The 20869-nt window shown below is 33.4% G+C and overlaps 2 protein-coding genes across 2 annotated transcripts; both read right to left on the reverse strand.

Annotated features, from left to right (window-relative positions):
- Window positions 1–13341: 13341 nt before the first annotated feature.
- LOC126696428 (uncharacterized) lies at window positions 13342–14710 on the reverse strand. Its single transcript, XM_050393175.1, has 6 exons — window positions 14658–14710; window positions 14427–14555; window positions 14080–14324; window positions 13906–13964; window positions 13760–13860; window positions 13342–13663 (listed from the first exon to the last, which is right to left on the reverse strand). Exons 1-6 carry the CDS (start codon window positions 14708–14710, stop codon window positions 13342–13344), a joined length of 909 nt encoding a protein of 302 aa, XP_050249132.1.
- Window positions 14711–14889: 179 nt separating this feature from the next.
- On the reverse strand, window positions 14890–15894 carry LOC126696429 (uncharacterized). Its single transcript, XM_050393176.1, has one exon. It carries the CDS (start codon window positions 15892–15894, stop codon window positions 14890–14892), a length of 1005 nt encoding a protein of 334 aa, XP_050249133.1.
- Window positions 15895–20869: the final 4975 nt, after the last annotated feature.

Below are 20869 nucleotides of genomic sequence, written 5' to 3' on the forward strand. Positions count from 1 at the left end.
TCACTTTACAAAATATGCTACAGCATTGGATCTATTTTAGCTTTCAATACAATAAAATAATATAAACATCACAATAAAATAATACATCTCACAACAAAAAAAATAAAAAAAAAACACCGAAAACTGATAATGGCACAATTCACAACTACCGCCAAGAACAACCACCCATAAAAACCTTTCAGCCAGCTACATCCACCTCCACCACCACTCCACTAGCAACAAACCACCATTTCAACCACAATCCACAGTCACAACCAAACCCACAAAAAAAATCAAACACCAAAAAACCCATGCGAAGAAGAACCAAAAACACCAGCAAAAAAAAAAATATCGGAAACCCACAAACCCAGCAATCCAAAACCCATGAACCTAGAATTCCCACCATCGTCGATCATGGCGCCGTAGGGACGAGCGATGTTACTAATTACCATTGACGTTCTGCGACAAGCTAAAGCTGATGTTACTGTGGGTTCAGTGGAGAATCAACCCTGCGTCAATGTTGCCCATGCTGTCAACATCCTCGCCGTGCTTTGGTTTCCGATTACACTTTGATCTCATCGCTCTACTCGTACATCTCTCTTTCGACTTGGCACTTGGGGCTTGGGATGGCGAGCTAGGTCGGCGAAAGGGGTGGGTTGAAGCTGATTCTGTGGCGGCATGTGTCGGTGGTGTGGGTCAGGGGGCAGTGGCGTGAGAGGTCTGAAAGTTGAGAGAGAGAGAGTTGAGAGTTGTGAGAGTTTTGAGAGAAAAAAAAAAAAAAAGGACAATAATATTTTAATAAGTGGGAGAATAAAAAATTAATTTTCTTTTTAGCTTTCAGCTACTGTGCACATCTATTTATAGATGTGCACTGTAGCAAGAAGGTAAAATTTTTTAAGTATAGCTCCACTGTTGCAACTCTCTTTTTTGTGTTTCGGTGTAGCTAAAATAGTTATATAACTATTTGGCTACACTGCTGCAAATGCTCTAAATACTACTACGTAAATAAAATAACCTATTAGTGTTAAATAAACTTTCATCAAAATAGTTGGAGATAAGTCTACCAAATAGCATCAAGATTGGAATTCTCAACCAAGTTAAATATCTTTTATATCTACATGGGATTTTACCATAAACAAGCCTATAGAATGTTGTTTGTGAGGTAGGAATTTGAACTTATTGTATCTATATATATATATATATATATATATATATATATATATATATATATTTAAAAGCTGAAACGTAACATTTATTGTTGCTACGTTCCTACTGAGTCACATTAACGGCCACTTCATCTACTTATTTTCTATCTTTTATTTTCTCTTTTTAAACTTTTCTTTTCCCTATTCTAAAAAAAAAATAAATAAATAAATAAAAAAATTCTTCATCTCCCTATTTGTTCACATCTACTATTACACTTTTTTTTTTTTTAATCACCTATTGTTATACACTCCTTCCAACATTTCCCTTCCTTTTTTGCCTCTTTATCTCCTCATTACTCTTTGCTTTACCGTTACACTTCCTTCATACTTTTATCTTTTTTATGTTTTGATTTTTTTTTCTCTCTATTTTATTTTGTATAAATTTGATATCATTTTGTCCATTAAATCCATATTTTTTCCACACAAAAACTATGAGTTCTCTCTCTCTCTCTCTCTCTCTCTCTACTTTTTTGGTGGATTTTTGTTCTTTAATTTCTCATAACTCTAATTAAAGTTAATGATTCTTTTTTTTTTATTGTTTTATTTTTAATAAGTGTTTTGGTATTGTGTTTTATTTTTTAATTTCTAATAAAAAAGTTTTCTTTTTCCCTTTTATAGTTTCGATTGAATTTTGGTTTGGGTTAGGTTTAATACTTAGTTTTTTTTTTTTTTTTTTTTTGGTGTGTGGAAATAGGTATTGGAATTTATATCAAAATGCAATCAACATGGTTATGAATTTGAATATGCCTGCCGATTGTTTGAGTAATAAGTTACTATTATAAAGTCTATTTTTTATTCTTTTGGTTTCATTTTAATTTTGATTTCGATAACATTATAATTTTGTGATGAGTTTTGATTAATATGATAATTTCCTTATTCCTTCAGAGATGAGAGATTTGAATAATAAATTTGAAACTTATAAAATTTAGTTGTATATTAGGCAAATATAACACATTATAATAGAAGATAGAAGAATATTGTTCACCTTAAAAAAATAGTAACCAAACACAAAAATATGTGTGTGTGTGTATATAGAATGATGTATTTGTATAGATAAAAAGGAAAAAAAAAATATTTATAGAAATTTTTTTTAAATAGATAATACTTTAAGTAATTTATATATATATATATATATATATATTATATCCTATTATATAATATTTATATTTTCATACATCGCCGCTAATTATGAATAAAATTGCATTGCATCCCATGGTAAAGATAAATGGATAATTACAATATTTCATTGCTTGTTTGTCTTGTTGTCTTGTTGTCTTTTTATTTTTATTTTTTGTAAGTTTGTATATTATCGGGATCTTCTTGACATCTTATTCATGCTAGTTGGACTGTCATGGAAACCGGTTCTATCACTTCTACTAAAATCGTGCCCTCACTAGTCAGATTCAGATTGAAATAACACATAGCAGAAAAACCGTATTGGGTGAGACAGGCATGGCATTCTCTGCTATACGAATGCATGGTTGAAAATGGACCTTTTTTTTTTAATAATGAAAATGGACTTTTATTTGGTCACAACTTCGTCAAGAAATAATAATGTAAAAGACAGATATGAGTGACGTGGTCGTGGTGGAAGGCTGGAAGCTTTGTTGACGAGAATGAATGGCCAAAGTCAAATAGAAAAGAGCATTTGGCAAATCCTATTCCCAATTTCCCATCCCACACACCGAAGTGCCACAGAGAGAGAGAGAGAGAGAGGCTCTCAGTCTTTTAGAAAGGAGAGAGATGTACAGTGCAGGAGCAAGCTCATATCCCCATGTGAAAAAGTATAAAGGGACAAATTACCCTCCTAGTTTTTCTTTTTGGTATTCGTGTTCTCCTTTTCACAGGCCTTTTTTTTATAACTATTTTGTGTTTTCTTTTTTTTTTTTTTTCTTCGGTTTCTCCAAGGGTTAGTCTCAATCTCCTAGCATACAATTGAGGTCCCTTTTCCCACTCCTACAGCTCCATGATAACAACCTTTTTCTTGGTTTTATTCCTAAAGAGAACCTTTCTCATTCCAATTCCAAATTGAGTCAATGCCAATCGCCTGTCTAAAACTGTTCTTTCAACAGTGATTATTAATTAATAATTACCTCCATTCAACACATTTTTTCATCAATATTCATGTTTTGTAGCACGATAAATTGCTTTCCCATGAACCAAATTAAGCTAGAAAGACCATAATCTAGTTTAATATTAAGGATAATTTAATCTCTCGTTAGAAGTTGAGCCTCAAAGTCCACATATAATACTCCATTAACCTTATAAATTAAGTGTTCCCACACCCTCGGGCAACACATTGAAACATTATTAGCAATGGAACCAAAAGGAACTTTGGTCTCAGATTTTTCGTAACTAGTGTTTGTTTTATTTGGAATGGCGGGCCATCATTGAAGAACGCTGGCATATAATCAGTGTTTTCATACTATTATCATTAGCATTGGCTTCTTCTTAATATCGCATTTCAACACTATCATTAGCATTAGTTTATTTCCTTGAAGAACATAAAGCTCAATTTTTATAACACTATAGACAAGTGGAAACTTGGGGAGTCTCAACGTATGAGTGTTTAGTGTTTACCAAAGAAAACGCCGTCAGCTGTCTAGGCTTTAGAGACCAGATAATGATCACATTACCAGAGGCGAACAGTTCCTTTGGTTTCTCGCTATGTTCTTTTTCAACATCAGCCTCAACTTTCATTGGCAGGTGGTGTGTCTATAATATGACTACGTCCCTCATGGGTCAGGGGGAGGGGGATCTGCATATAGATATTAACGAAGGGAAATGTTAACGATTTAGGATACTGGTTAATAATTCATATGAAAAAAAATTTTATGAAAAATGAAAAAAAAGTAATTAATATTTTGATAATTTTTTTCATTTTTCATAAAAGTGGTATCAAAACTTTTTTAAAGTGAATTATTAATGAATGTCCTAAAAGCACTCGTTAGCAAAACTCATTAATGAATGCTTTATGAGAAGACAGTGTTAAGGAGTTAATGGTATGATTGGATGGAGGGAAAGAAAGAGGAAAAAAAGGAGAAGATCATTTAACACATTTTGTTTGGATCTTATTTTAATTTGGGTGGAGAAAAATGTTCGAGGGTATTTGGAGTGATATATATCTTACCCCTTCAAACTTTTAAAGATTATGATATTAATTTTAACTTAAATTAAAAATTGGTACAAAATTATCAATTTATATAATGTCTTACCATTTTTAATTTATAAAACATCCAAATAAAAGTGAAAGATATTAATACTCATTCATTTACTTAATTTTTAAAACATCCAAATAAATGAATGGTTAACAATTTCTCCTTCCTCCTTATAGTATTTTATCTTTCCAAACTTCTAAACATGCTATTAAGGGGGGAGTGGGCATGCTTTGGGTTTTATTTATTTATTTATTTTTTTAATAACTAAAGTACACTTTTGGCCATAAAGTTTGTAATTGCAATGATTTACATATCAAAATTTCTATTTTGACAATTTATGGTATAATTTCATTTTTATATTATGTCGACAATTTCTGTTAGGAATTTGATTGTTAACTACCAAATAAGTTGCTTCATTAAATCACATCACCCATATAATGTCACATGTCCCTAGATTACTAATAGAAATGGGCTGTAAGACCAATATCAAAACAAAATTAAATATGAAGGACTAAAATATTGAAATGTAAATGATCAAAATGAAAACAATCTCAAACTCTTAGGGCTAAGAGTGTACTTTCGTTTTTTTATGGCCCAAATTATTTTTAGAATTACTTCTCTTTTTTCATTAATTATATATTCACAACATATTTTTCAACTACAAAGGGATCAAATTATTGATGATAGTCGATAAAGTGATGTTAATGGTAGATCTATATAAAAATCAATAACTTGTCAACTCAACTATTATGAAAATATTTTGTATTTAGCAATACTTTTTTCTTTTTTTTATAAATCAATTTTGTGTTCGATTTAAACCTATTTTTTTATGGGCAAAATTTAGTTACAGTTCCTTAAGTGTTGTACTTTACATTTCTCAATTGAATTGAATTTAATTATATAATTGTATCGAACAATACAACAAAAACGATGTTATATTTTCTAAAAGAAAAAATATATAAATTTAACGATATAGTTCATTGAGCTTTACAACCATATGATTTTATTGTAATCGGGAAAACCTCATATACAATAACTACACAAAAGTTTTACCCTATTCATATGCTTGTGTGAGTTGTGTCATATGCAAGAAGAGAAAAACCTTCATCTTGTGTATTTACAGAAAGATATGTGTTGATGTCTTGTCTTCCCATATACCTGAAATTCCTTGGAGAATCAAGAGTGTCTACAGTGATATCACTGTCACCAGGTCTCAAAATCCTAATATCTCTATTCGATGGATTGCTAGAGAAGCAAACTGTGCAGCAAATGCCCTGGCCAAGTGGTCATTGAAAAATAATGTATTTGGTAATTTTGATTTAGGCAGTGGCCTTCCTTGTTTTGTTTCTGCTATCAGGGCTGAAGCTTGCTACTCTCCTTTATAATCCCTTTTTATTTTTGTTTTTGTTTTTTAAATATATCTTTTCAGTTCATCAAAAAAGAAAGACAAGTGAAAGTAACAATTTCTTTGGTTTGAAAGGGCTCTACAACATAGGAGTATAGGACTTACTTAGGAGCCGATTACCCAAGATTTAAAAATAAATGCAACTTGAGCTGTTCAGCATTTCTCATAAAAGTGCAATTTTTTTTTTTTTTATGTTAGAATTATGCATAGGATTTCATTTCACTGATTTGTTTATTTCGCACAATTTATATGTATAATTAGTATAATACTACCTCTCAACACAACCGGAAATGTCATTGTTTCTTAATTTTAGTCTTGTGAGGGACAAATTAAAGTGACAGTGATTTTTCCAATGAGATCTTGCTGTGTTTTCAATTTTCAATAATTTTTTGGGGTAAGATATCATGCTAATTTTGACCCATAATATTTTTTCGTCTTCTTAATATTTGGCCTTACTGAATTCTGAGGGTTGTTGCGTGGTCCAATGGTCTGAATAGTTTGTGCTAATTTTGACCCATGATATTTTTTCGTCTTCTTAATATTTGGCCTTACTGAATTCTGAGGTTTGTTGCGTGGTCCAATGGTCTGAATAGTATGTTCATGGGTAAATCTTTTTTTTATCATTTTCAAAGACAAAAAACTACCAAAACCTTCCAAGTTCCAAAGTGGGAATGGGGGTGTGATTCAGATGCTAGTACTTTAAGAACCAGAGAGTCTTTAAGCTTCAAATTCCAAAGAGAACCTCTCTGTCTCTCATAAAATCTGACTCCCATCCCCATTGCGTATCCAAGTTTCCTCTAAAAATGTTATTAAATAGGGGGCACTAATAATCCTAAATTAAAACAACCAAACAACCTTTCTAACCTTAGGCCTGAGTCTCAGACTCAGTCTTTCACTATATATATATATATATATTTATATTTATATTTGTTTTCATTTTGAGTTGAGAAGTTTGGCCAAAGTAAAAAGCTGACATAGTAGGGGTATAGAAATACATACAATTCAATATTCGTATATTGGTGTGGGGTCAGGGGGATCACAGATTCCGATCATAGGGCATCCAAATCTTAACAGAGTGCCTCAGAGATCTCCTTGGAGACTCTGTGTTTTTGGAAATCTGTAATAACCCTACTTAATGGGGCCCGCTTCTACACCTACAAATTTCGGACCACCTGGTCCTTCTAACTTCTAAAGCCTACTGTTCCTCCAAAAAATAAATAAATAAATAAAAGAACTTCTAATCAATAAAGATCAAATGGAACAGAATCCCATCGTACCTCACTATTCAGAGGTACATCACACCATGTATTATATTAATCCATGCTTTGACCAACGGTCAACCTCACCTCCAATCAAATACATTTTTACAGTTTAGTTCATTAAATTTTCATTAAACATGAAAGAAAAAATGTGAGCCATAAATTTCATTAAATTTAGTTCTTTTTATTTTATTTTTTTATGTTAACCAAATAACATAAAAGATTTAATTTCTTTCTATTTTTCTCATTTTCTTCTCAAACTAAGCATAGCGTCAATCACGACCGCACAAGTTATAGTCACTCCACAATAATATGAAGGATAATGATCAAAGTTTAAATTTTTAAAAGAAAATTTTATACATATATACACTTAAATTATATTAGAATAGAATTTTTATTTTATATAAAAATATTATAAAACATAGAGTCGGTCTTTCACTATTTCAGCATTCTTATTATTATTTTTATATACAATAATGCCACACACAAATACATATAAGTAATGGGTCCATGAAATTGTTACATACAACTGATAAAGTAAAACAGTTATGACAAAATACATACGTACATATATATATATATATATATATATATATATATATATATATATATATATAAATAAATAATTGTTTTATTTTTAACTTTACTTTTAAGTTAGAATTGGAAAAAAATGGTCAAAGGTATATGGATAGAGGGGTTTGTACAGTCAATCACGCCTTGATGGCCTGCGCTTATGTCATGGCTCAGTGAGGTGAGGCCACTATTAATATGAGTAATTTTAATTAAGACTATTAAGAGTATCCACAATAATAGTGCTAAATAACTATATTACTATTTTTAGCACCATTAAACACTAAAACATGCCTTATAATAGTGAAGCTAAATCTATATTTCTTGACTCTACAATTGCAGTGCACAACCAAAAATAGTTGTGCACTGTTTTTGTGCGTTTACACGTTTTTTGATTATTTTACTACTTTTTCTTCATGGCTCTCTCCTCACTCTCTCTCTCCATCTGCTTCTCTCTTCCTCCACGTCGATTTGCATGCAACCGACCCACGCTCCGCTGTTGACCACGCTTCACTGTCGACCACGCTCATCGCATTAACCCATTGCACTCCTCCACTCCTCATCGGCCCAACTCCCTTGCCCCACACCATCGAATTAACCCAATGATCTGGTGAGTAATCCACACCACATCACCTCCACTACAAACAAAAACAATCCACAACCACCACAAAACACAAACCCACGGCAGATTGGTTAGAGTAGAGAGAAAGATCATAAACTCACGACACAACCTACAATCCCGTGACCCTAATTGGAGAATGCCAGCGTTCTTAGCAGCCCAAGAGGCCTTCATCCACGACAGGATCATCGAGAGCTTCGACGAGTTTGTCTCCAGTGCCAATGAGAAAGGTTTCAAGATGGTGATAGGTGGGAAGGAGAGAGTGGCAACGAGACTTGCTGGGAAAAGAAGGGAGAGAAGTGAGAAGTGAGAAGTGATAGTGGAGAGTGGAGAGTGGAGAGAGGCATGGCGTAGAGATAGAGAGAAAGAAAGAAATTAATAAAATAATGTATTAGATATATTATTTTATAGGGGTGACAATTCGTGTTCATGTATCGGGTTCGTGTCGTGTCGTGTCGACTCATGAGTCATGAGTATTTGACTATATGGGTCAACCCTAACTCGATATGTTTATTAAACGGGTCAAGATTCCTCAAATCTAAGATAACCCATTTATTAAACGGGTCAGTCGTGTCAACCTGTTTATCAAATTTTATCAAAATAAAAATAATTTTTTTTTTTAGTATTAACTATTAACCAAATTGATATGAATTATGAAAAACCAAACAAATAAATATTTTTAATATAAAATTTAGAACTAATGAGTAATTACATTACAAATAATCATTCAAAACTAAATTGTCAACCTGTTTATCGAATTTTATCAAAATGAAAATAATTTTTTTTAGTATTAATTATTAACCAAATTGATATGAATTATGAAAAACCAAACAAATAAATATTTTTAATATAAAATTTATAACTAACGAGTAATTACATCACAAATAATCATTCAAAACTAAAACATATCTCAATATCACAAATAATCAATCATAATATGTCAAAGAAAATAAATCATAACAACTAATAAATTTATATACCTAGGGTTTGAAAGGTATATTGATAAAATGTTATTTAATTAAACGGGTTAGACAGGTCAAACGGGTTCTATACGATGAACACTAACCCAACCTATTTATTAAACAAGTTAATCGTGTCAACTCGAATATGACATGAATCCATTAGGCCTCAACCCATAACCTACTAATTTCGTATCGTATAGTGTCAGGTTTGCGAGTTGTGTCAAATTTTGCCACCCCTAGATGTTTATATTATTTTATTATGTTGAAAGTTAAAATAAATTCACTGATACTGGATGTTTTATAAAGTGAGTAGGTAAAATAAATAAAGTGGATTTTTGTGGTGCCAAATAGCTAAAAAAATAGCATCATTACTGTGGATTCTCTTACAACTACACGTCAACTCTTTTTTTTTCTCTCAATTATTTTGTGGCATATTGCCCTTGATCATTTATTACTTTTACCTAAACTCATTATTTTTTCTCTTCATTGCCCATAGTTTATCAAATCAAAATTGTGATAAAATTGTATCATATTAAAGTTGTGACAAAGTTGTATAATATAACATTTGAGTTTCAGATAGTTCAACTAATAAAATGATTGAATAAAATATTTGGAATCCAACCTCTGTCTACATAAAAAATTAATTGATATTTTACTCTAATGATAAATAGTTATAATTAAGAGCGGATAGTTTGAAACTCTCCCCCCACAAAAGAAAAAAGTTGTATAATATAAGTTGGGGTAGTAGAGTTATTGACTTATTGCTGATAAAAAACAAACTTTCCGTTGTTGCACGGTTGTACGAAGATGCTGCGGAAAAGCCGTATGCTTTCGGCGTATGATCTTTTCCCTTTAGCATGGCTGATTATTATTTTTTTGTTGGTCACAGTGATCAGGTGAGGTTGAATTGGGATTGAGATCCGGTATATCAAGCAATTACAGTTATTTATTTATTTATTTTTTTAAGGAAAAAAGCAATTACAGCTTGTTATAAGATCTAAAGAGTAAAGATGCAATTATTTTTAACCTTTTTTTTTTATCATTTTATTATTATTTTAAATTTTTTTTTTTTTACTACCTTAACTTTTACATCTCACGTGGTAATTACATAATATTAAAAATCCAATAAATTGTACTTTCTTATATCAATTTTAGAATTAGAAGATTTACATTAAAATAGACATAAATAGCATGGGTTCTAAGGATTTTCATTCAAATTTCAAGAGAAAATGTGAAAGTTGAATTGTACCATTAATTAACGGAATTGTGGGTCTTGTTGCTTCAAATGAGATATCTCAAAAGAACTTGCTCAATGATGTGGACTTTTTCATGAGAACCTCATGTGGTCATGTGCAAATTTAAAAAAAAAAAATTGTAACTTTATTTTTCCTTTAAGAAGGGTTGGACTTTAGCTCAGCTAGTTGAGCTCGAAGGTTGAAGCACAGAGAGTGAGGGTGGGTCAGGGACTTGTGGGATGGGTTTGGCAGAGGTATATACAAAAGTAGATGCCACTTTGGGAGAATTTACCAAACAAGAGAGATGCAAACATATATATGCACAAAGATAAGTTAACCAAGAGGACAAGGTCCTTGTGATGTGGGGACATAGGTTTGAGTTTTGTATTTGGATCCAAAACAACCTTTCTCTTCACTGTCCACCCTTTTTAACCAAGAAATTATTCACCTCTAAATGGTGTGTCCCCCCTCTCTTTCCTTCTTTCCTTTTCTTTCATCACTATTTGATTCTTTTATGCTCTTTGTGAAAACTGTCCTTGTCTTCACATGTTCTTTAATCTTTACTTGGAAATGGGCCCTTAGATTAGGAAAAGCCCTTCTTTCTTAAGCCAGCACCATGAAATATCCTCACCACTAGTATTATTCATTATATTTTCTTTGATAAATGTCTAAGTACATATCAGAACTTAATTCATGTGTCACGATTTCGAGTTTAAAAACCAGTCTTTCTAAGATTAAAATTACTTACTAACCACATTTAAAAAATAAAAATAAAAAATTTATTGCACTCACTAACCACATAATTCAAATCCTAAAAAAAGAGAACCTTTACCATTGTTTGGAAAAGTGTATATTAAGTTAGGAAAATACTAAAAGTATTACAAGTTGTATTACAAAATGTTTACAAATTGATATGACATTAACTGTGATTGGTTCTATTTTAATTAGATAATAAATTAGTGTTTAAATTACTTCTGATCGGTGACACATCATTTTGTAAGACCTATGTAGTAAAATTATAGTATCATTATACCACCTAGCTAAATTACTAGACATCACTTTTTTCAAATTTTGCATTTGTATACAATTCGGCCAGCCTATTGAGTATGGTGGCAACTGGCAAGAAGCCAAGAATCAAAAATGACATTCATCCAAAGTTTTTTGGGATTTTTTTTTTTTTTTTCCGACAAACCTTGAATTTTAATCTTGCCACTTTTGATTAAAAGATCTTATAGAATTTTTAAGAAAATTTTACTGTAAGGTTCCCGAAATCATATTCATTGCATTGGATTTGTATTGGGTTTGGGCCTTCGGGGGTATGAGCTCATGGGTTTTGATCAGTAAAGATGCCAATGGTTTTTGATTTGATGGGTTTGAGGTTTGGGCTTCTATTCCAGTGTGTTTGATCCGCTTTCCATCAAGGCCATGAAGGAACTCCAGATTCAGTCTATTCTTTTTATTTTATTTTATTTTATTATTAATATATTGTTAACGTTTAAGTAACAGTGTTACACCAATTTTGACACCAGAGTTTAATTTGATACATTTCAGAAGTTTGGGGTTTATTTTGATATTTTCAAATTATAGGGTTTAATTTAGACTACTCCAAGCTTAATAGGGTTTGAAATGAATTCCCCTAGAATTTATGATGTCATATATTGTATAAGTTTACTTGAACCTAATCCAGTTAAAAGACCAACTTAACCCAACCCGAGATAGAGAGCTAGCCAGAGCCCAAAACATTAAAAACAAGCTGGGCTTGGGCTGATTCGTTTGGTTTAAGGTTGGGTTAGGACCTGAGGTTGAAAAGCTTAGATTGAGTCTGGTTTTAGCCCCCAACACAAGTTGTGTTGTAGCCTTATGACATTCCTCATTCATTCTTCTATTAAGTCCATAATTGAGAAGCTGCAACTCAGTTGGCTTGCACTATGTCAAACCAAGCTTGTAAACTATGGAAATAGAATACGTAATAATTTTTCTTTGCACTTATAATCACAGTTTTCTTAAGACAGTAGAATATGAATATAAAAAACAGAAGGGAAATGGAGAAAGAAATGAGAGAGGAAAGAGCTTTCACAGCTTAAACAAGCTATAAGTTTTAGGCTAATAAGAGCAAAGATGATTGATATACATGTCTTTGTTCTTTGTTATGTTGCTTACATGTATCACCATCTCAATAATTTCAAGAGAAATTAATTTTGACTTGTTAAAGCTGGCTACCCGAATTCCTTAGTGCCTTTCATACAGTTCACTTCTTTTATATTATTTTCAGAAGATTTGCCTTTCAACACAAAGTCTCATATATGTTGAAGTCTTACTTTATGTATTTATTTTACTCCTTGTTGGTATCATTGTTTTTAACTTAGTTGAGCTCATCTCACTGAAATTAGACGCTCTTTATAAGAACAACACTGCATAAACGACACAAGATAGTTATATACTGTAGATACGGCTTGTAGTTTAGTAGCTGAATAAATTCCTTTAAGTGAAGGCACGTGAGAATGTTAGTTATTACTGTAGACACACGAGTAAAGTTAGTTTTTCTGTTCTGTTAGTAGCAGTTAATTGGTTTGCCTGCTTTACTCATTGTATATATGGTTTTGTAATCTTTCTTTGCTAATTAATGAAAGCATAGACTTCTTCCATTTGTTTTGTGATATGGTATCAGACAATGTTATTAATACCGTTTCGGAGTCCATTTCGGTTTGTCCAGTGGAATGGAATATTTCGGTACCGGCCGATTTCGGCATACCGTTTTAGGGTGTTTCGGGGTTCCTAACAAATAATATATATATTCTTGTAGAACATAAAATTGTCAATTCTAATAAATAAATAACTAAATATCAAATAATACAAATCATTTAGTCTTAACTCTTAAGTCTTAAACATCAATATAACATCAATTTAGCATCACACAATAAGAACATTTAACATTAATTTAACATAATATTACTCCTCCTCCTCATCATCATTCATGAGAAAAGGATCAAATTCATCATTAAAAGAACTCCCACAAGAACTACTAGCACCCATTGGAAGATTTGTCAAGCCATGTTCATTGTTGTTGTCATCATCATCATCGACATCAACATCAATAGTTTCAAGTTCAGCATCCTCTTCCACATTCACTAGGGGTGCTGGTTCATTAAGACAATCCCAATTTATGTCATTTGGATTAAGAAGTGCAGGTTCTTCAGCCACCCAATCTCCCATCAAGTCAATGTTATCCAAGCTTATAGGATCCAATGCATACTTATTCCTTTGAATGTTCCTACCAATGAGAATATTAAACATTAGTAACATTTTATAAATTATAATTATTTGAAAGTACATTTCATTTACATATGAGTAATGATTATAAATTTACCTTTCTCGAAGCCTCAAATTATAATGGACAAAGACCAAATCATTTACTCGTTTATGTTCCAATCTATTTCTCTTCTTTGAGTGAACATATTCAAATGTGCTCTAATTTCTCTCACAACCAGTTGCACTACAACATTGACTTAGCACATGAATGGCAAATGATTGTAAGTCTAGAGCTCCAAGTCCAAATTGCTCCCACCATGAAACTACAATAACAAATAAAAATGTAAAATAAGCATTGCTCATGTAATCTTACAATAACAACTATAAATGATAAATAGACATATTAAAAGGAAATACAATTAAATTATTAATGTTTACCTGGATTTAGTCTCTCTCGTTGGTGGATTGCTAGTGATGTGCCAAAGTCACCAATTGATTTTTTGTACTCATCAAATTGTGAACTTATTTTGTCTTGAATGTCAGGATCGGGAACCAACCTCATTAGAGTGCTTAACAACCCTCTTTGAACTTCATTTTGCCTTTTAAATGAAGGCCTAAAGTATATTGTAGGGTTAAGAAAGCAACCTGCTGCATGCAGAGGACTATGAAGTTGTTTGTCCCATCTAGCATTAATAACTCTAATATAATGTTCATACAAAGAAACTTTGTTCTTCAACCTTCATTTTATTTCCTCTTTTGCTTTGTCCATTGCTTCATACAAGTACCCCATAGCAGGTTTCTCATCCCCATCAACAAGACGAAGTACTCTAACTAAAGGCTCACTAACTTTCACTATGTTCTTGCATTGAGACCAAAACGAATAATCTTCCAAAACAATTTTACTTATCTCCTTCCTAACATGGGGGCATGAAAGCCATTTATCACAAGTGAACATTTGTCTAAGCTCTTTTTTGAACCTTAGCATGCTCTGTAGACTTAAGAAGTTAGTAGCAAACCTTGTAATTGCAGGACGACATAACTCTCTTCCATTTGTAAAATCTTGCCTCATCAAGTCTAAAACAACTCCATGGTTGTAAATGAACTTTTGTTATCTTTTTTGCCTTCTTAATTGCTTCATCAACAAGAGGGAACCACCTAGGATTAGCAATATTCTCCAACATTAAGTCTATGCAATGAGCTGCACAAGGAGACCAAAATAAAGTACCATACTTCTGCTGTAATTTTTTTCTAGCTTTTTTTATAGGCAGAAGCATTATCTGTAATCAATTGCACAATATATTCCACACCAATTTCTTGAACAACAGAATCAAATATATTGAACAAAGTTTCAGCATCCTTTGTAAGGCTTGAAGTGTCAATAGATTTCAAGAACATGGCTCCCCTTGGACAATACACCAAAAAATTCATTATTGGTTGTTGTTTTTGATTTTTCCACCCATCAGACATCACTAAATAGCCATATACTTTCCAATCATTTTTTATATCTAACAAAAAATCATTAACTTCATGGACAACATTTTTCAAAAGGGGTCCCCTCAACTCATAAAAAGAAGGCCCCTTAAATCCCGGCCCAATAGCAGCAATGGAATCTATCATAGGTTGATAATAGGGTGACTGAGATGCATAAAAGGGTACATTAGAATGATACCACCATCTTGCCATATTCATTTTTGCATTATCAATCATTGCTTTTGTAGCCAAAGCACTTCTTATAGAGGGTTGAGCACCGGGAGTTGTTCTAGGAGCAAAATAACTCTTAATTTTCTTCTTTCCTCTTATTTGACCCATATCAGTGTCAACGTCTTTTCCCCTAGATTTTCGTTTACCTAATGTTTGAGGGGGACCCTTTTCAACAACCCTAACCTTATCATCCTCCTCATCAACATCATATGGGTTCCCAATTTCTAATTGAATCCTCTTTTTAGTTTGTTTAGATTTTTTCAAGTCTTCAATCATTTGTTTCATTTGAAACCTAATATCAGATGAAACCTTTTTACATGGTTCAACTTGACCCCTAATCCCAGCAAGATGATACTTAAGTCTAGTAATACCACCCCCTTTAATCAACTTATTACAATGCAAACATATAGTGTTATTTTTTGCGTTAGGCACTGCACGGGCATGAGCCCATGCGAGATCCTCTGATCTTGCAGGGGCAGAGGCCACAGAAGCAGAAGAAGTACCTGCACGGGCATGAGCCCATGCGGGATCCCCTGAACTATGATGAGCCATAGTTTACTGTTCAATGAAATGAAATGAAATTCAATCAAATGCATGAAGTGAATAAAGTTAATGAATAAACAAATCACATATCTTAAGAAAAAAAATAAACACGATTTGGCTGAAGCTTGAATCCGAGAGAGTGAGAGTAAAATTTATGAAGTTTACATGATTTGTTCAATCACATATCTTAACAAACAAATCACATATCTAATATCTTAGTAAGTTCTTAAATCTTAACCACAAAACAAATCATAAGAAAAAATAATTTATGATTTGGCTGAAGCTTGAATCCGAGAGAGTGAGAGTAGAGAAAGAATACCTGATTTGGTTGTTCAATCCGAGAGAGTGAGACTGTGAGAGAGTCAGAGACAGATGAGTATGAGAGAGTCGAGAGATTGAGAAAGCATAGCACTGAGTAGTGAGCACACTGAGCACGACAGCAGTGAGTGAGGGATTTGAGAGTGAAAGAATGAAAGAAAAAATAGGTTTGAGAATCTGAGATTAGGTCTTTTAGAGTTTTAGTATAGTCCAAAACGGTGTCGTTTGGACCTTTACAGTTTTTTATTTTTATTTTTATTTTTTATTTTATTTTTTAAATGAAAGGCCAAATCCTGTACCGGCCGAAATTTACCGGAATGGCCAAAATGGCCCGAAACTGCCCAAAATCTTACCCGAGGTGGAACGGGGAGGTTTCTGGTACCGGTTTGCATATTGGTACGAAAAATTTCGGCCATTCCGGCCAGAACGGAATGATATTAATAACAATGGTATTAGAGCAAGTTCCTAAATCTTTCTAGGATTTTGCATTTTCTTCAGTTTCTTTTTCAATTTTCTTGAGAAAAACATTGTTTTTGAGAAAATTTTCTTCTTTTGCCAACAATGGCTTCTATTGCAACTACTACGACTACAAATGATTTTGCCAATGGCTTTGCACCTGAGAATCCATCTTCTTCTTTGCAAGATTCTCCAATGGATGACCCTCTGTTCTTGCATCATGCAGAGAGTCCAAGTTTAGTGCTTGTTACATAGCCTTTAACTGGTGGAGAAAATTATTCAGCTTGGGCTCGAGCTGTGAGGAAGGCTTTGCTCACCAAGAACAAATTAGGGTTCATTGATGGGACTCTAACTCTCTCATCACCATTGGTATCCACTTCTTCTGTTATGCAAGCATGGATCAAGTGTGACAACATGGTTGGAACTTGGTTGACCAATTCAGTTTCTCTAAAACTTCAAGCAAGCATCATCTATAAGGACACTGCCTTAGAGATCTAGAATGACTTGAAGAATCATTTTGCCTAAACCAATGGACTAAGGGTTTTCAATCTTCAAAAAGATATTGTAGAATTACATCAAGGTCAGATGTCTATCACTGATTTCTTTACTCAATTGAAGGTATTTTGGGATCAATTGCACAACCTTAGTCCGTTTCCTTCATGCACTTGTGGGAAGTGTGTATGCAACATTAACAAAAGGCTTACTGATTTACGAGTCAGAGAGTTTGTGATGAAGTTCCTAATGGGATTGAATGATTATTTCTCACAAGTTAGGACTCAAGTGTTGCTTATGGATCTAATTCCATCTCTTAGCAAGGTTTATTCTTTGTTAATTCAAGAAGAAACACAAAGATCAATACCAAATGCTTCTGTTGTTAAGGTTGATTCTACTATTTTAGTTGCTAAAATGCCCAATGATCACGTTACTCATGATTCCAATCTTGCTAATTCTGGTGGGAAGGGTAAGGATAGACCAATTTGTACTCATTGTGGTAAGACTGGTCACACTGTTGATAAGTGCTACAAATTGCATGGTTTTCCATTAGGGTTTAAGTTCAAGAATAAATCTTCCATGGCACATCAAGTATCCTCAGGTTCTAGTTCAGAATGCTTGTCATTTGTTTCTCCAATGCATCAACCTTCTGCCTTCACACCTAAGCAGTGTCAGCAGCTACTTACTTTGTTTGGTGCATCCAATTCCTCTCTTGCAACAACACCTCAAGCATCAGAAGCCCCAATGGCCAATGTAGCATCTTCTTCCAACTCTACCAATGTGGCAATGGCAGGTATTGATTTTTCTCATAGTGTCTTTGTAGCATAATTGGTCAATAGAAGGGCTTATGGTAGAAATTCTTGGGTGTTGGATACTGGTGCCACTGATCATTTTGTCTGTTCAGTTGATTTGTTAACCTCAATTACTACTACTAAACAGTCTTTGGTTCAATTTCCTAATGGGGAATCAGTACAAGTAACTCACATTGGGACTTTTGTTCTATCTTCTTCTCTTATTCTCAAGAATGTCCTTTGTGTCCCATCTTTTACTTTTAATCTATTATATGTTAGTGCTTTGACTCAATCTTAGCCATATTGTCTTGTTTTTCTCTTTGCTTTTTATTTTGTTCAGGACCTTACCTCCTAGAAAACGATTGGGGTAGGCAAGGCACTTGATGGATTGTATCTGTTGTAGTCTAACAGCCTTCAACATTCATCTAGTTCTTCCCTTGCTGCTTTCTTAGCTGCTCACAACATCGATGATGTTTTTAGTCATTTCACTACAACAACTTCCACACGTGTTCATACTCAATCTTCTTCCATTTGGCATGCAAGATTAGGTCACCCCTTTGACATCAAACTTAGTATTTTGTATCATGTTATTCCTTCTTTACAACCTTCATGTAATAAAAATTGTCAAATCTGTCCTATGGCAAAACTTAAGAGATTGCCTTTTCCTTTTTAAAATAAACTCAGTAGTTGTGCTTTTGATTTGGTTCATATGGATGTATGTGGACCATATTCAACTCCTACTTTGGATGGCTTCAAGTATTTTTTAACTGTTGTGGATGATGCTACAAGTGCAACATGGTTATTTTTGATGAAGTCTAAATCTGAAGTTAGGCAATTATTTTACTCTTTTTATACTATGGTTCATACTCAGTTTGGCCTAAAAATCAAAGCTATAAGGACTGATAATGCTAAAGAGTTTGATATGTTTGAATTTCTAAATTTTCATGGAATTATTTATCAATATAGCTATGTTTACACTCCACGACAAAATTATGTTGTGGAGAGGAAACATCAGCACCTTCTTTCCATAGCTAAAGATTTGAAAATTCAATTATGAATTCCTATCCAATTTTGGGGTGACTGTGTTTTAACTGTTGCCTATCTCATTTACAGGCTACCATCTCCTTTATTGCATGATAAAACTCCTTTTTCACAAACTTCCAGATTATGCTCATCTCAAGGTCTTTGGTTGCTTGTGTCTTGCCTCAACCATTGCTCATACAAGGACCAAGTTCTCTCCAAGAGCAAGAAAATGTGTTTTTCTTGGTTATCCTTACAATGTCAAAGGGTATAAAGTATTTGATCTTGAGTCTCATACTGTTTTTGTCTCTAGGAATGTTATTTTCCATGAAACTATTTTCCTTTTTGTTTCAAATTCTTGTCGTTCTGTCCCTCAGTCTGCTTTACCTTTACCTTGTGTTTCTGCTGTTGATCCTCTTTTTGATAACATCCTTTAGTCCAAACCCTTTTCTTCTGCTGTTCCTCATGATTCAATCATCCAAATTCATCATTCCCTTGATGATGATTTGCTTGATGAGGTACCTGCAGAACCTCCTGAACCTGTTGTTGATCCTGTCCCTCTTAGAAGGTCTTCTAGAGCAGTCAAACAACCTTCTTATTTACAGGCTTATCACTGCAATCAGGTATATTATGTTCTTGATGCCAATCCTCCTCATTCAAGTACTTCCCATCCTCTTTCTTCACATGTTTCTTATCACCACCTCTCTCCTTACAAGTCTTTCTGTTGTTCAATTTCTTCCCTTGTTGAGCCTACTTACTATCACCAAGCTGCTTTTGATCCCAAATGGCAAGAGGCTATGGCTGTTGAAATAGCTACACTTGAGGCTAATAATACCTAGACATTGACCCCACTGCCTACTAGTAAGAAACCCATAGGATGTAAATGGGTATACAAGATTAAGTACAAGGCTGATGGTTCAATTAAAAGGTACAAGGCCAGGTTAGTTGCTAAGGGATTTACACAGAAAGAAGGTTTGGATTACTTTGAAACCTTTTCCCCTATGGCAAAGATTGTTTTTGTCAAAATTCTTCTTGTTGTGGTTGCAATTCAGGGCTGGTTTCTTAGTCAATTGGATGTGAATAATGCCTTTTTTCATGGTGATTTAGATGAAGAGGTGTATATGGCTCTTCCACAAGGGTTTCATAGCTAGGGGGAGGTAGTTTGTAAGCTCAATAAATCCTTATATGGCCTTAAACAAGCTTCTAGGCAATAGTTTGCCAAGTTTTCTGGTACTTTGCTTCAGCTTGGTTTCACTCAGTCTAAAGCTAATTATTCCTTATTTACTAGAAGGCAAGGTGATGTTTTCATGGTTCTTTTAGTGTATATGGATGATGTCTTAATAGCTTGTAATGATAAATTTGAGATAGACAGATTCAAGGTTATGTTAGATGACAAGTTCAAGCTAAAGGATCTAGGTGACTTGAAGTACTTTCTTGGGCTGGAGGTTGCCAAATCAGACAAAGGGATTGCTCTTTGTCAAAGAAAGTACACACTTGAAGTTCTTAATGATACTGTGAAAGTTCAAAAACGTGTACAAAACACCTTTGAACGTTTAGACCCCCAAAATACACCTTAACCAATTCAAGCAATATGTCAAACAACTAGTGTGCGGAAACTTAACACATGCTATAATATGAAATTGGTTATAAACTATCTAAGCCATAACAAAATAAAATCCACAGCAGATAAATAAAAGGCAAAGATAGAGAGGAAGGAAGATGCAAACACAAAGACAACACGCGATGTGTTATCGAAGAGGAAACCGAAGTCCTCGGCGAAAAACCTCTCCGCTGCCCTCCAAGTGGTAATCAATCCACTAGAAAATAAAGTTGGGATACAAGGACAGCAATAGACCCTCCAAGCCTAATCTACCCAGTGCACCTAAGCCCTCCAAGCTTTTTGCTCC

Source organism: Quercus robur, chromosome 8, assembly GCF_932294415.1.
Source record: "Quercus robur chromosome 8, dhQueRobu3.1, whole genome shotgun sequence".
Classification (NCBI taxonomy): domain Eukaryota; kingdom Viridiplantae; phylum Streptophyta; class Magnoliopsida; order Fagales; family Fagaceae; genus Quercus; species Quercus robur.